Raw genomic sequence first — 16,064 nt, 5'->3', positions numbered from 1 at the left:
CAGGGGATGATGGGAGTATGAAGTGAAGTTTGTACACATGGGCCAAGCTGGGAATTTAACCATACAATCTGGAAGTGTTAGACAGATTGGTGAGGACAAAGCCAGGTGGGCCTCGTAAAAGTTTTCAGCCTCCAACCCTTTTTTCTTACACATGTATTACAACAGGGATTTTGATCAATTTAACTGAGAATTGTGTTTGTGAATCACATGTTCCTTCACAGTCAAGCACCAAAAAAACAGGAAAAATTATAAAGCATGAAAAACCAAAAATACAAAAACTGAAATGTCAGCAGTTCAAAAATATTCATTGCTTTTTGCTCAGTACTTAGTTGAACCACCCCTTGCAGCTGTTAATGTTTTTGGATGTCTATAATAGCTTTGGGCAATGTGATGACGTAAGATTTTCCCATTCCTCCTTGCAAAATTGCTTAAGCTGTGCCAGGTTAGTTGGGGAGTGGCGGTGGACAGCAATCTTGAGGTCTTGTCTGGGTTGTTGATTGGGATAAGGTCAGATCTCTGAGTGGGCCAGTCAAGGACATCGCTATTCATTTAAAGACAGTCTATAGTTGCTCTGGCAGTGTGCTTTGGGTCATTGTCCTGCTGAAAGCTGGGATTTCTCCCCAGTTTAAGATTTCTGGCAGAGGCTTGCAGGTTTTTATGCAGGATTTTTTTGTATTTAGCAGCATTCATCTTCTCATAATCCTAACCAGATTTCTAGTCCCTACAGCTTCAGCATTCCCATAACATGGTGCTATCTCCATCATACTTCACAGTAAGTATGGTTTTACATGGCTGATGCTCAGTATTAGATTTATGCCAAATGTACAGCTTGGTGTTGCTGCCAAAAAGTTCTACTTTGGTCTCATCTGACCGCAAGACCTTCTGTCACAACTTTACAGAATCTTGTAAATGATGCTTTGCAAAGTTTTTTTTTTGGGCAAGGGTATGCTTTTTTTTTTAAAGCCAGGACTTTTTCCTCGCCATCCTTCCATAATACACCCAAGGCCTTTGAGGTTGTGGAGTAATGAACTTCATTTTTTTCTCACTTTTTCACGATAGACTGCAGTGAGCTCTGAGGTATGTTCAGCCCTTTGAAATGGCATTGTACCTTTCAGCAGATTTGTGCTTCTCTATTATCATTTCCCTGACTTGTCTTGAATGCTCTTATGTTTTCATTTTGGCGTGGTCTGAAAATATACCATAGTGTTGGACCTTACAGAGAGAGGGGGTATTTATTCAGATGATCAACATCACAAAATTAAGTGAGTTGTTAATACAGTATTGCACCTGAGGAAAGTTAGAATAGGAGAAAAATACCTTTTCAGCCTCAAGGTTTTGGTTTTAACTTTTAGTAAATTGTTGGCAGCTTTTGGAATTTTTCTTTTGATTTGAAATGATGTACAATGTTTTGTAGATTAGCTTAAAAATCCGACTTCATATATTTTAAAATTAGAAAATGAGACTAAAATATAGATATAGTTGTGTGGACTGAATGCTCTTAAATGGTGTGTGTAAAAAAAAAAGAGGGAATATCAAAGTGCTTGTATGCAACCTTGTGATTCATTTTCTTAATATACTCTTTCCTAGATTTGATACAAGAATGATACTAGGGTAACTTGGTCAATTGCAAAACAAACTGGGGGGAAAAATTGAAATGTAAATACACTGTAGCAGAATGTAAGAATTGGGGTTATTTCTATGTTGCAGAAGGGAAAGCTGGTTAGTGTTATTTAAGTAAGGGATTGAAATGCAGCATTTTATTTAATGAACTATAGAAAAGAGATGAAATTGGCATAGAAATTAGCTTGATAAATGATGAAATATTTCCATTTTCAAGAGGTTGGGGAACTTTCAAAAGAGATCTCCTAAGGAAATTATTAGTTCATATTTTTCAACCGACAAAAAATAGGGGAAAGCATTAAGAAAAGGGAGAGGCAGTTCTTTTGAGATGAATTGGGAGAAATTAACCAAGTGGTTTAAAGTTTTGCCTGAATGAACATGAGGAAAGTGAGAAATAGCTGAAAAGTTAGCTTTTAGAACAAGATACATTGTGGAAATGATAGCAGACTAGAATTGAAGAAATTTAGTGAGTTAAATGATAGTGATGGAATCTAAAACTATAATTTCTCTCTAGTACAGTACGTAGAATTGTCTCGTCTAGAACCTGATGTACTGTAAGCCAAGTAGATGTGACTCTTGCCATGCTAGTATTTGTATGGTGAGACACATAATCAGAAAGAGTAACATGGAGTGTATCATAGATGGAAGAGAAGGACAAATAGAGTTCTACAGCTTAGAAACTGGATAATGCTGTCAATATGTATGATTTTAATTTGTGGTGGAAGTTTACATGAGGCTTGCAAAAATGGTAGTGAGGGAAGAGTAGCTAAGAGAGTCTGGGGTATCAACACATAACTTAACACCTCTGTTTTCAGTTGTGATATTTTTTTCTTAGTGGCCTCACCCATATTCTCAAAAGTGGAAACTAAACAATATTGAATTGCATTTCAATATGCAAAATATTACAAATATATAGAATTAACTTGTTCTAATTTCTCTACTAAAAGGTATATTTTAAATTTGTTTCAATATTGTAAACTCCTGTATTTCAACTACTTAGGGTTAAAATGTTAAAGCAAATCATTCATATAGTTTATAGCCCCCATTTCTTTATTGAATGTCCTGCACAAAAAGTAAAGTTAAATTCCATGCATTAAAGAAGTATATTATGGTCATTAGGGTAAAATTTTAGTAAGGCCTTTGACAAGGTCCCACATGGGAGGTTAGTTCAGAAGGTTCAGACACTAGGTATCCATGGAGAGGTTGTAAACTGGATTCGAAATTGGCTGTGTGGGAGAAGACAGAGTGGTAGTGAATGATTGCTTATCAGAGTGGAGGCCTGTGACTAGTGGTGTGCCTCAAGGATCTGTGCTGGGACCATTGTTGTTTGTTGTCTATATCAATGATCTAGATAATAATGTGGTAAATTGGATCAGCAAGTTTGCTGATGACACTAAGATTGGAGGCGTTGTGGACAGTGAGGAAGCCTTTCAATACTTGCAGAGGGATCTGGACCAACTGGAAAAATGGGCCAGAAAATGGCAGATGGAATTTAATGCAGGAAAGATTGAGCAGGTTGGGACTTTATTCCTTGAAGCGTAGAAGAATGAGGGGAGATTTGATAGAGGTTTACAAAATTATGAGGGGTATAGACAGAGTAAATGTGAATAGGCTCCTTCCACTTAGATTAGGAGAGATAAATAGGAGAGGACATGGCTTTAGGGTGAAAGGGGAAAGGTTTAGGGTAGGGGTGTCAAACTGCTGGCCTGCGGGCCGGATGCAGGGGTCCAATCCAGCCTGCGGGATGATTTGGGGGGAGAAAAGTATATTCACGACCATTTATTATGTATCTGTATGGCAGCCGCTCTCTCTCCCACCGCTGTCTGTGCTGCTGCTTGTTGTGACCTGGTGGCATCGAGATTCATCGTCACCGAGGAGGATGTTAGAAGGGCCTTCCTGAAGATAAATCCAAGGAAGGCGACGGGCCCGGATGGCGTCCCAGGACGGGTTCTCCGGGCCTGTACAAGCGAGCTAGCTGGAGTGTTTGCTGACATCTTCAACTGCTCCTTGCTTCAGTCTGAGATCCCCTTGTGTTTTAAGAAGGCAACGATAATCCAAGTGCTGAAGAAGAGCAAGGTGGCGTGCCTGAATGACTATCGACCTGTGGTTCTGACATCAATTGCTATGAAGTGCTTCGAGAGATTGGTTATGGCACACATCAACCATAGCCTACCGGTCAACCTCGATGCTTTGCAATTCACCTACCGGAGCAACAGGTCGACAGCAGATGCCATCTCTCTGGCCCTACATTCCTCCTTAGAACACCTGGAGAATAAAGGCACATACGTAAGGCTCCTTTTCATTGACTACAGCTCTGCCTTTAATACCATCATTCCAAATAAACTAATTCCTAAGCTCCGGAACCTGGGCCTTAGCACTCAGATCTGCAGCTGGATCTTCAGCTTCCTCACAGACAGGACCCAGGCTGTAAAAATAGGGGACAAGCTCTCCTCTACAATCACCCTGAGCACCGGTGCCCCACAAGGCTGTGTACTCAGCCCCCTGCTGTACTCACTGTACACCCATGATTGTGTAGCCAAGTTTCCAACAAACTCAATATCTAAGTTTGCTGATGATGCAACAATTGTAGGCCTTATCTCGGATAATGATGAGTTTGAGTACAGAGAGGAAATTAAGAACCTGGTGGCATGGTGTGAAGAAAATAACCTATCCCCCAACGTCAGCAAGAGGAAGGAATTGGTTGTTGACTTCAGAAGGAGTAGCGGACCGCATGACCCAATTTACATCGGTGGTGCGCAAATGGAACAGGTCAAAAGCTTTAAATTCCTCGGGGTCAATATCACAATTGACCTGACTTGGTCCAACCAAGCAGTGTTCACTGCCAAGAAGGCCCACCAGTGCCTTTACTTCCTGAGAAAACTAAAGAAATTTGGCCTGTCCCCTAAAACCCTCACTAATTTTTATAGGTGCACCGTAGAAAGCATTCTTCCAGGATGCATCACAACCTGGTATGGAAGTTGTCCTGTCCAAGACTGAAAGAAGCTGCAGAAGATCGTGAACACGGTGCAGCACATCACACAAACCATCTAAAGTGGACTCACTTTACACCGCACGTTGTCGGAGCAGTGCTGCCAGGATAATCAAGGACACGACCCACCCAGCCAACACACTTTTCGTCCCTCTTCCCTCCGGGAGAAGGCTCAGGAGCTTGAAGACTCGTACGGCCAGATTTGGGAACAGCTTCTTTCGAAGTGTGATAAGACTGCTGAACAGATCCTGACCCAGATCTGGGCCGTACCCTCCAAATATCTGGACCTGCCTCTCGGTTTTTTTGCACTACCTTACTTTCTATTTTTCTATTTTCTATTTATGATTTATAATTTAAATGTTTAGTATTTACTAATTTTTACTATTTTTAATATTTAATATTTGTAATCCAGGGAGTGTGAAGCGCAGAATCAGATATCGCTGTGATGATTGTACGTTCTAGTATCAATTGTTTGGCGACAATAAAGTATAAAGTATGTAGCAGGAGCCTGAAAATGGACAATGTCATGGATGTAGCAATCAAAACGGTTTAATTTTATTAGAGCCAAGGGACTCAACCATCGGCAATTTGACAATCTTTTGTCTGAAAGTAATATTGGACACGGCCTACCCTACCACACTGAAGTCCACTGATTGAGCAGAGGGGTTGTGCTCAAACGTTTTTTTTTCAATTGCGTGTGGAAATTGGATTATTCATGAACGAGAAGGGGAAGCCAGTGGCAGAGTTGGATGACCCAGACTGGCTTCATGATCTTGCATTTTTGGTGGATATAACAGAGCACTTAAAAGTGCTTAATGTTAACACGCAAAGCCGCAACAAACTTGTTATGGAATACTACGACAGCGTTCGTGCCTTTCAAATTAAATTAGGCCTGTGGGAGATGCAACTATCCCAGAGCAACCCAGCTCATTTCCCTTCTTTGCAGTCTGTGCTTATCACCCATGGGAATAATAACAACGTGGACAGGTACAAGGATATAATATCACGGCTGAAAAGTGAGTTTCAGAATCGTTTCCAAGTCTTCACTCAGCTCGAGAAGGAATTCTCACCATCTTGCTTGCTGCGGCCTACAAGGGCCGAGATGGCCTGTTTCTGTGCTGTAATTGTTATATGGTTTGCTGTCAACACAGCATCAGATGTGCCGGAGGAACTCCAAATGGAACTAATTGAAATTCAGTTTAACTCGGCTTTGAAATATAAATTTGAGTCTGTGGGTCTGGACTCATTCTATCAATAACTGGGACCGATGTACCCCAAGATGACAGACTATGCTTCAAAGATCCTTTGCATGTTCGGAACAACATATCTCTGTGAGCAGGAGTTCTCCGTAATGAACATTATCAAATTCAAACTGCGCTTGCAGCTGACACACACGCATCTAAATGACATTATGAAAATCACAACGGCCCAGAAACTGGTCCCTGATCTTGACAGGCTGCTCAAAGCCAAGAGATGTCAGGTGTCTGGAAGAAGTAAGTGATAAATGAGTGATACTATTTGATGCACTGCGACATGTAAGCAAAATGCATTATGAAATATTGAGTGTCATAATATTGTGATCATTCATTTTCTGACTGTTCTATTATTATAAATGTGATCACTTCAATAAAAATTAGAAGTTAACTGTGTTCATTGTCTGAGTTTGATTACTGGAAGCAGGCTAATATATATTAAGTGCAGTTGTGTAGCCTACATTTACAATTTGTTTCGTTAGGTCTACATTTGTGTCTGCTAATGTTCGATTTCAAATGGTTTATTAATGGGAAGGGTGTGGCTCCCAAAACAATCTTAGCCAAAATCACATCTTTTTTCACTCTCTCATCACAACTTTCTTGTAGCCTATGACTGTAAGTTAATACCAATCATAAAAATAATGCTTGCTAGGCAATCTTCATAAGAAACGAAATTCGTAAAGTGAAACACTTTGTAGTTATAGCAGAGACTGAGACACATGAGAGCAGGTTGAAAAACGAAGGAACACGCGTGCACAACTGATCCGGCCCGCATGAAGTCACATTTTGCCCAATCCAGCCCGACACCTAAAATGAGTTTGACACCCCTGGTTTAGGGGGAGCTTCTTCACTCAGAGAGTGGTGGGAGTGTAGAACGAGCTGCCATCTGACGTGGTAAATGCGGGCTCACTCTTAAGTTTTAAGAACAAATTGGATAGGTACGTGGATGGGGAGAGGTCTAGAGGGTTATGGACTGGATGCAGGTCAATGGGATTAGCAGAATAATGTTTTGGCACAGACTAGAAGGGCTGAATGGCCTGTTTTCTGTGCTGTAGTGTTCTATGGTTCTAAATCTTTAAAAAAGTAAAATTCCTTGGTTCAGATGAGCTGTAAGATTGTTTAAAAATAATCAAAAACAAATATTGTGAGTCCTCAGCTGGGCAGCATCAGCACCTTAACAAAAGAGTATGGGGGTTGTAATATGTCAAGCGGGAAGATGAACCTAGCAGGTCTGGCTGGACATGTCCTTTGCTTCCAGAATGAAAAAGAAATCAGAAAGTTGAGCTACTATTACAAACGAATATACATAGTACAGTGCAGCACAGGTATAGGTTTGTTGTCTAGAAAGTCTCTGCTGGTCATAATGTTAATCTTAACTAAGTCCATTTGCTTGCACATAGTGTGTGACCTTCTATCACTATTAACAGGTGTATCTAAGTGCCTCTTAAAATGTTGCTAGCATACCTGCTTCTACTAACTCCCAAGGCACTGTCTTTTAAAAAAATCTACCTCCTCACAGTCACACGATTTTCTTTCAACCCTTTCCTCTCTTATCATAAAGCTATGCACTTTAGTATTTGATATTTTCATTCTGAAAGAAAAAAATCCTGACCATCTTATCTTTGCCCTTCAGCCTCTGACACTAGCAGATATGTTCCAAGTTTGTCTCATCTCTCCTTGTAGAAATACTCTTCAATCCAGACAACATACTGATGTATGTCTTCTGCACCTTCTCTGGAACCTCTATTTCTCCTTTGATATGGTAGTTAGAACTGCATAGCTGCAATGTGACATATTAGATTTAATATTCAATACCCCAATCAATGATGGTAAGCATGCCGTTGACTTGCATCCCAAGATCCCCCTGTATATCAAGCTCCTAAGGATCATGCTATTTACTATACACATTAGTCTGAAGCATACTGAGAAATCAAGTTATCTGAAGTTGTAAGATTCGTTATAGGGATAAAAGGCTGCAATGAGCAGAGTGGAAGGGGCTCAAATCTGTTTAGAAGTCCATATGGGCATACCTACAATTTCAGAAATAGAAGTTCAACTTCAGATAATTTATTTCTTGGTCTGTGTCAGTCAGTCATTTGTATTATTAGCTCAGTTTATTTTCCTCTGCATTTAGCAACTCCCATGTCCTTATGTTTAGATTTTCACCCTCTGAGGCAAGAGACTTTTAATCAGCAAGTTGTTTGTTATGTCTCGCCTCTCGCTGTGAAATGAGGACATCTCTTCTTCCTTTATTGGGAGAGAGAGAGAGCCTGTGGTATGTTGAATTAACGGGTGAACGAGTAGTTTTTGGGATACTGCAAGTCTGTCTTTATTGATGCTTTGCTGCACGCTTGAATGCTGAGTATTTCGAGCATTTTCTATAAAATTGCCTTGGTTATTTATAACTAACCATCTTTTCTGTACAATTTTCTCTACAAGGGGTTATGTGGTATTTTGTATTATGTAAAATTTCTGTACCTTAGACTTGTATTTTGACTTTTGGATAGTAGCCTTTCTTATCAGACTTTTGTTCTTCTGGGGTAATTTGGAAAGAATTGTTAAATAGTATTTACAAGAGCAACCACTGCTTGTCTGTTGTGAAACTTAGTGTGACTGTACTACCCTTGTCCTAAGTACTTCAATACCTTGCTTCCCAAGTGAAATATTTTCAGTTCAAAGTAAATTTATAATCAAAGTACTTATATGTCACCATATACAACTCTGAGATTTGCTCACAAAATAGAATCAGTGAAATACCACACTCAACAGGATGGTCAAGCAGCCAATGTGCAAAAGACAACAAACTGCAAATAGAAAAGAAGAAGGAAAAAAAAGCAGTAAATATCGAGAAAGAGATGAAGAGCCCTTCAAAGTGAGTCCATAGGTGGGAACAGTTCAGTGATGGAACGAATGAAGTTATCCCTGCTAGTTCAAGAGCCTGATGGTTAAGGGATAATAACTGTTCATGATCCTGGTGATGTGGATCCCGAGTCTCCTGTATCACCACCTTGATGCAGCAGTGAGAAAAGAACATGTCCAGGGTGGTCGGGACCCTGATGATGCGTGCTGCTTTCCTGTGACAGCACTCCATGTAGGTGTGCTCTGTGGTGAGGAAGACTTTACCCATAATGGACTGGGCCATACCTATTATTTTTGTACGATTTTCCATTCAAAGGCATTGGTGTTTCCAAACCTGGCCTGATGCAAACAGTCCCATATTCTCCACCACCTATAGAAATATGTCAAAGTTCTAGACGTTATGCCGAATCTTTGCAAAAGTCTAAGGAAGTAGAGGTGCTGCCATGCTTTTTTCATAATTGCACTTGCATGCTGGGCCCAGAGCAGGTCCTCAGAATGATAACATTGAGAAATTTGAAGTTGCTGACCCTCTCCACCTCTGATTTCCCTTAATGAGGACTGGCTCATGGCCTCAGGTTTCCTCCTCCTGAAGTCAATACTTAGATATTCCTGACATTGAGTGAGAGGTTGTTGTGGTACTATTCAGCCAGATTTTCATTGTCCCTCTTGTATGCTGATTTGTCACCATCTTTGATATGACCAATGGCAATTCAGTTGAGACAGAATTGGGTTTTCATTTTTGTGTTGTGGGTCTATAACCACTTTATTCACGCCGTTTAGCCCAGGATATTGTGTTAACCAGTTTACCTAGAAGATAAATGTCACACTTCCCTCCCACAAAGCCCTCTTTGGTCCATCACCTTAAAATTGTGCCCTCTGGTAATTAGCCATTTCTGTTCTGGCTGTTAACTATCTGTCTCTTGTACATCTCTATCAAGACATACTTCATTCTCCTTTGTTCTAAAGAGAAAACCCCAAATTCACTCAATCTTTCCTTCAAGTCATCCTCCTGGTCTTCATGTACGTGTCCTTGGTCCTCTTCAGCAAAGCCTTCTCGTGTCTCCTTGGCTACCATATAACCCTCTAGAGCCCTGTCTGCTCCTTGCTTCCTAAAATATAAGCTTTTGTCCAATCAGCTAGATGTTTGGTATCTCTTGTCAGCCATACATTCTTAATCCTACATTCCTTTCCCTGCCTCAAAAGGACAGACTTATCCCATGCAAGTACTCCCTAAACCACTTCCACAGTTCCATTGTGCAGTTTGTTGAGTACATCTGTTTCTAATTTACGCTCCCAAATTCTTGCCTACTAGCATCAGAATTCACCTTCTCCTAATTAAGTACTTTCCATATTGTCTGTTTCTATCCCTGTGCAAGGCTATGGTAAAGGTCAGGGAGTTATGATCATTGTCCCCAAACTAATCACCCACTGAGTGATCTGCCATCTGACCAGGTTCATTGTAAAGTACTAGATTTAGGATGACATCACCTGTGGTTGGCTTGCCCTTTGTCAGGAATCCATTCTGCACACACCTAACAAATTCTGCCCCATCTACACCATTTGTGCCAATCAATATTAGTGGTTGAAATCACCCATGGCAACAACCCTTTTTTTTCACTCCTTTCCAAAACCTGCCTCCCAATCTGCTCTTCAGTTTTTCTGTTGCTATTGGGGAGGGGAGGAGGGGTTTGTGGTTGTCTGTAAAATACTTTATGAGTGATTGCTCCCTTTTTCTTATTTTGACCCACATTAACTCAGTAGATATGACATCATCCTTTCTGCAGCTCTGATACTATCCCTGATTAGCCACTCCTCCACTTGTCCCTTTTGAAGCATCTAAACCCTGGAACATCCATCAATCATTCTGGTCCTTGTGATAGCTAAGTCTCTGTAATGATCACAATGTTATAATTCCATGTACTGCGCTATGATCTGTGTTTTATCACCGTTGTTCCTGATACTTGCGTTAAAATAAACACATTTCAAACCATCCAACTTAATTACATTTATACCCTATCGATTGCCTGTCATTCCTCACACTGAATGTTGTATCTTCCTTTACACTAACTGCTCCATTTCTGACCCATCACTTGGGTTGCCATCGCCTTGCCAACCTAGATTCATCCTTTCCCAACAGCTCCAGCATCCTTGCCTGCAAGGGTATCAGCCCTCAAGGCTATTCCCTTTTTCCTTTTGTACAGGCCAGACCTTCTCCAGAAGAGGTCCCAATAATCCACAAATCTAAAACCCTGCATCTTGGCACTATCTGTTTAGCCATACATTTATCTGCCATAACATCCTATTCTTACCCTCATTGGCACACGGCACTGTTAACAATCCAGCAATTACTACCCCTGAGATACTGGTTTTCAGCTTGCTACCTATGATCACTCTTCAGAACCATCACTTTTCTAGTTACAATATGCAGTTAGTTACAGTATGTATCATGACTTCTGATTGCTCACTTGCTCCCCGAAGAATGCTCTAAACTTGATCTGTGATGTCCTTGATCCTGGCACTGGGCAGCAACATGCCATCTGGGAGTCTCTCATGTCCACAGAATAATGATTTTTTTCCCATCACTATTAGAAACATAGAAAATAGGTGCAGGAGTAGGCCATTTGGCTCTTCGAGCCTGCACCGCCATTCAGTATGATCATGGCTGATCATCCAACTCAGAACCCCGTACCTGCCTTCTCTCCATACCCCCTGATCCCTTTAGCCACAAGGGCCATATCTAACTCCCTCTTAAATATAGCCAATGAACTGGCCTCAACTGTTTCCTGTGGCAGAGAATTCCACAGATTCACCACACTCTGTGTGAAGAAGTTTTTCCTCATCTCGGTCCTAAAAGGCTTCCCGTTTATCCTTAAAATCTAATCCCTCGTTCTGGACTTCCCCAACATCGGGAACAATCTTCCTGCATCTAGCCTGTCCAATCTATTTAGAATTTTATACGTTTCAATAAGATCCCCCCTCAATCTTCTAAATTCCAACGAGTATAAGCCTAGTTGATCCAGTCTTTCAGCACATGAAAGTCCTGCCATCCCAGGAATCAATCTGGTGAACCATCTTTGTACTCCCTCTATGGCAAGGATGTCTTTCCTCAGATTAGGGGACCAAAACTGCACACAATACTCCAGGTGTGGTCTCACCAAGGCCTTGTACAACTGCAGTAGTACCTCCCTGCTCCTGTACTCGAATCCTCTTGCTATGAATGCCAGCATACCATTGGCCTTTTTCACCGCCTGCTGTACCTGCATGCCCACTTTAAATGACTGGTGTATAATGACACCTAGGTCTCGTTGCACCTCCCTTTTTCCTAATCGGCCACCATTCAGATAATAATCTGTTTTCCTGCTTTTGCCACCAAAGTGGATAACCTCACATTTATCCACATTAAATTGCATCTGCCATGAATTTGCCCACTCACCTAACCTATCCAAGTCATCCTGCATCCTCCTCACAGCTAACACTTCCGCCCAGTTTCGTGTCATCCGCAAACTTGGAGATGCTGCATTTAATTCCCTCGTCTAAGTCATTAATATATATTGTAAACAACTGGGGTCCCAGCACTGAGCCTTGCAGTACCCCACTAGTCACTGCCTGCCATTCTGAAAAGGTCCCGTTTATTCCCACTCTTTGCTTCCTGTCTGCCAACCAATTCTCTATCCACATCAATACCTTATCCCCAATACCATGTGCTTTGAGTTTGCACACTGATCTCCAGTGTGGGACCTTGTCAAAAGCCTTCTGAAAATCCAAATATACCACATCCACTATTAACTCCCCTATCACTGCTGTTTTCCTCTTTTTTTTCCCCTTATGAGCCACTGAGCCAGACTTGGTACTAGAGAAATGGTCACTGTGGCTTTCCACTGGTAGGACCCTCCCCACCCCCCAAACACCCAATAGTATCCATAGTAGCATCTTTGTTATTGAGGGAAATGGCCACAAGGGTACTCTGCTTTGTCTGTTTCCTGTCGTTCACCCCAGCTACCTGCCTCTTGCAACTTGGATATGACTGCTTCCTGTAGCTCTTCATTCTCCCAGATGAGCTCAGGTATCCAGCTCAAGTTCCCTAACAGATTTTGTAAGGAGCTGAACACAGAATCATTTCTTGTAGATATAGTATTAGGAACACTAGAGTTCTCCCAGATCTCCCACATCTTGAAAGAAGAAAACACTACCACTCTGGGATACATTCTCACTGCTCTAACTTGACCCAAAAAAAGAGACAGAAACTTGACAGAAGCCCCAATCTGGCCTCCACCTCTTCTTATCAAGTTTCTTGAGCCAAAGCATCCGTTCCCCACTTTAACTCTGTCCTGCTGCCACAGTGGCTGCTCCATTAGAACCTAAATTGGCCCTAGCCTATTGCCTAGTAATCTAAATTCAGCTATAAGTTCCAACAGGCCCCATTTGCTTTTTAAATCTGGCACTACTCACATTACGTTCTCTGTTGCTCTATGGTGATGGAAATGTTTTTTTAAATTACAATGTAAAGCAAATTTTGTAAATATTTTTATTTGCAATAATCAAATTCTTGATTATGCTGCGCTTTTCTCAAAGCTGTTATTTTTGTACAGATTTCAAGTAGATTTGCTTCTTCATAGAAAGGTACAGTACTGTGGAAAAACCTTAGACACATGTATATAGCTAGGGTCCCTAAGACTTAAGCAGTACTGTAGCAATTTTATGTATTGTACTGTACTGATGCCACACAAAAAGTAAATTTCATGATGTGTTAGTGGTGATAAACCTGATTATGATATTGTGGACTGAGTGGGAAGGGGGCCTGGAGAGGGAAAGCACCAGAGACACGTTGTTTGGAATCACATTACCTTGCCTGGTGTCAAGGGTGAGTCTGCACCCCACTCCCCCCCCCCCCCCCCCCGGCTTTCCCTACGACTCCTCTCCACATCCCTCCCACAGTGCTCCATCCCCAACATCCTTTGCTCCCACCAGATTTACAAATTCGATCTCCACTACATGTTGACAAATACAGTACTGTGCAAAAGTTTTTCGGCACATATATATCCATGATTTTTGCACAGTACTGTATTTAGTCCCATTTATAAGTTAAGTTTTGTAGAACAGAGGTGACAACAGTTTAATAAGCAGGTTTTTACATTTAGTATGTCAGTAATGACAAATTTGGGATTCATTCTCACAAATGAGTGATTACTAAAGGCTATATTATTGCATATAAAAATCTGCAGTGCTTCTTTTTGAACAGGAATGATTGTATGTCCTGAATACAGGCTTTTGACCTATTAACATTTTTGAGCTATTCTATAGCAAAATCAAAATGCAGCTGTAACATCATTGACATTGCCACTGCCTTCTGTTGCTTAGCAACTTGCAGCCTCCTCAACTTTTCTAATTTGTTGCATTTTGTCAATTTTAATTTAAATTGTCTGCATTTGGATTAATGCTTACAATGCATTTAGTATTCTTTTCAAAAAAATGTAGTCTTTGAAACTTCCAATACACACGAATGCAGCATAGAAGCAATAATAATGCATTATGGCAACAACACTTTAAATACTTTTCTGAAACATTCAAGCAAAGTGTGAGCTATTCCTGCTTTCATGGAGCTCGTCAAAATGCATTTTCCATTACCAGTTAAACAAATGATTAAATTCGTACTGTGGTTGCTGGTACCATACCTACATGTTTGCAGAGATCTGAAATTTATTTTCATCTCCCTTAACTGTTAAATAACTTGATTTTGCCATTTTAACTCCTTTTTACTATAGACATGATTGGTACCAGACAGATTCTCATGTTATCATCACAATAATGATCAAGAATGCAAATAAAGATGATGTGAAGGTTGAATTTGCAGAAAAAAGTGTAAGTGTCCTTTAATTATCAAATTGTACTAGGCCTTATTTAGGCACGAGAGCTTTAGATACTCTAAGCTGAATTGATTTGCAGTGTCTTTATGAAAATATTTTGTATGTGTGAATTATATTGCTAGACCTTATTACTTTGTCTCTTATAAATTCAAAGTAGACATGGTGTTAGAATTCTATTTCAAAAGATTGTGATATTTATGTTAAGAAAAGCACAGAATATTTTTCTAAATTATGCGGATGTGCTAATAATATATGCTTTCGTTTTGATAAAATCTGTAAACAATCAGAATTTGGTGAATATTTGCTGTTTATGTAAGTTAATTAATTGGGCACATTAACTTTTAGAGAGGAATTGTTAACTTTGATCAAAAGAGAAATGTTCTGTAGTCAAGAAAAGTCAATGCAAAATGTTCGTTTTGTTCCTTGTTATCTCCACTAACTCTTTTTCTTAGGAGTAGAGTATGGCTGATGCAGAATGACAGATCTTGGGTACTGTTGCAATTGTGAACTTCCATTTTTTTTTGTTACCCATGAGTGCTCATTGCGAACTGTCTTTTGTGAATGCATTTATTATCAACTTTCTGAAATTCTTTGGTGAAGTCCTTTACAGGTAGGGCCTTGTATATGTGAGTACTTAAATGCTGTAAGTGAAGGAGGTGGTACTGTTATTGGTGTGAAAAGCAATACGTATTTAGCAAGGCCTGTCTTTCAGAAACTCCTAAAAGTGAAACAAATTTATAAAATATATAAACAACAGGAATTCTGCAGATGCTGGAAATTCAAGCAACACACATCAAAGTTGCTGGTGAACGTAGCAGGCCAAGCAGCATCTGTAGGAAGAGGTGCAGTCGACGTTTCAGGCCGAGACCCTTCGTCAGGACTAACTGAAGGAAGAGTGAGTAAGGGATTTGAAAGTTGGAGGGGGAGGGGGAGATCCAAAATGATAGGAGAAGACAGGAGGGGGAGGGATAGAGCCAAGAGCTGGACAGGTGATAGGCAAAAGGGGATATGAGAGGATCATGGGACAGGAGGTCCGGGAAGAAAGACAAGGGGGGGGGGGAGACCCAGAGGATGGGCAAGAGGTATATTCAGAGGGACAGAGGGAGAAAAAGGAGAGTGAGAGAAAGAATGTGTACATAGAAATAAGTAACAGATGGGGTACGAGGGGGAGGTGGGGCCTTAGCGGAAGTTAGAGAAGTCGATGTTCATGCCATCAGGTTGGAGGCTACCCAGACGGAATATAAGGTGTTGTTTCTCCAACCTGAGTGTGGCTTCATCTTTACAGTAGAGGAGGCCGGGGATAGACATGTCAGAATGGGAATGGGATGTGGAATTAAAATGTGTGGCCACTGGGAGATCCTGCTTTCTCTGGCGGACAGAGCGTAGATGTTCAGCAAAGCGGTCTCCCAGTCTGCGTCGGGTCTCGCCAATATATAAAAGGCCACATCGGGAGAACCAGACGCAGTATATCACCCCAGT

General features: G+C 40.8%; 1 protein-coding gene across 6 annotated transcripts in view; it reads left to right on the top strand.

Annotated features, from left to right (window-relative positions):
• The window catches only part of sugt1 (SGT1 homolog, MIS12 kinetochore complex assembly cochaperone), a 183,742-nt gene that overhangs the window by 70,040 nt on the left and 97,638 nt on the right, over positions 1 to 16,064 (top strand). For 4 of the 6 annotated variants that reach the window (XM_072263500.1, XM_072263501.1, XM_072263499.1 and 1 more), the window contains exons 9-10: positions 14,484 to 14,580; positions 15,343 to 15,480. In XM_072263500.1, coding sequence (XP_072119601.1) covers positions 14,484 to 14,580; positions 15,343 to 15,480 — 235 coding nt within the window. The remainder of the gene's footprint in view (positions 1 to 14,483; positions 14,581 to 15,342; positions 15,481 to 16,064) is intronic. The other 2 variants (XM_072263502.1, XM_072263503.1) reach the window with 1 other exon arrangement.

The sequence above is a fragment of the Mobula birostris genome, chromosome 7, assembly GCF_030028105.1.
Source record: "Mobula birostris isolate sMobBir1 chromosome 7, sMobBir1.hap1, whole genome shotgun sequence".
Taxonomy (NCBI): domain Eukaryota; kingdom Metazoa; phylum Chordata; class Chondrichthyes; order Myliobatiformes; family Myliobatidae; genus Mobula; species Mobula birostris.
The sequence above is the reverse complement of the archived record's forward strand: the minus strand, read 5'-3'. Positions and strand labels throughout refer to the sequence as shown.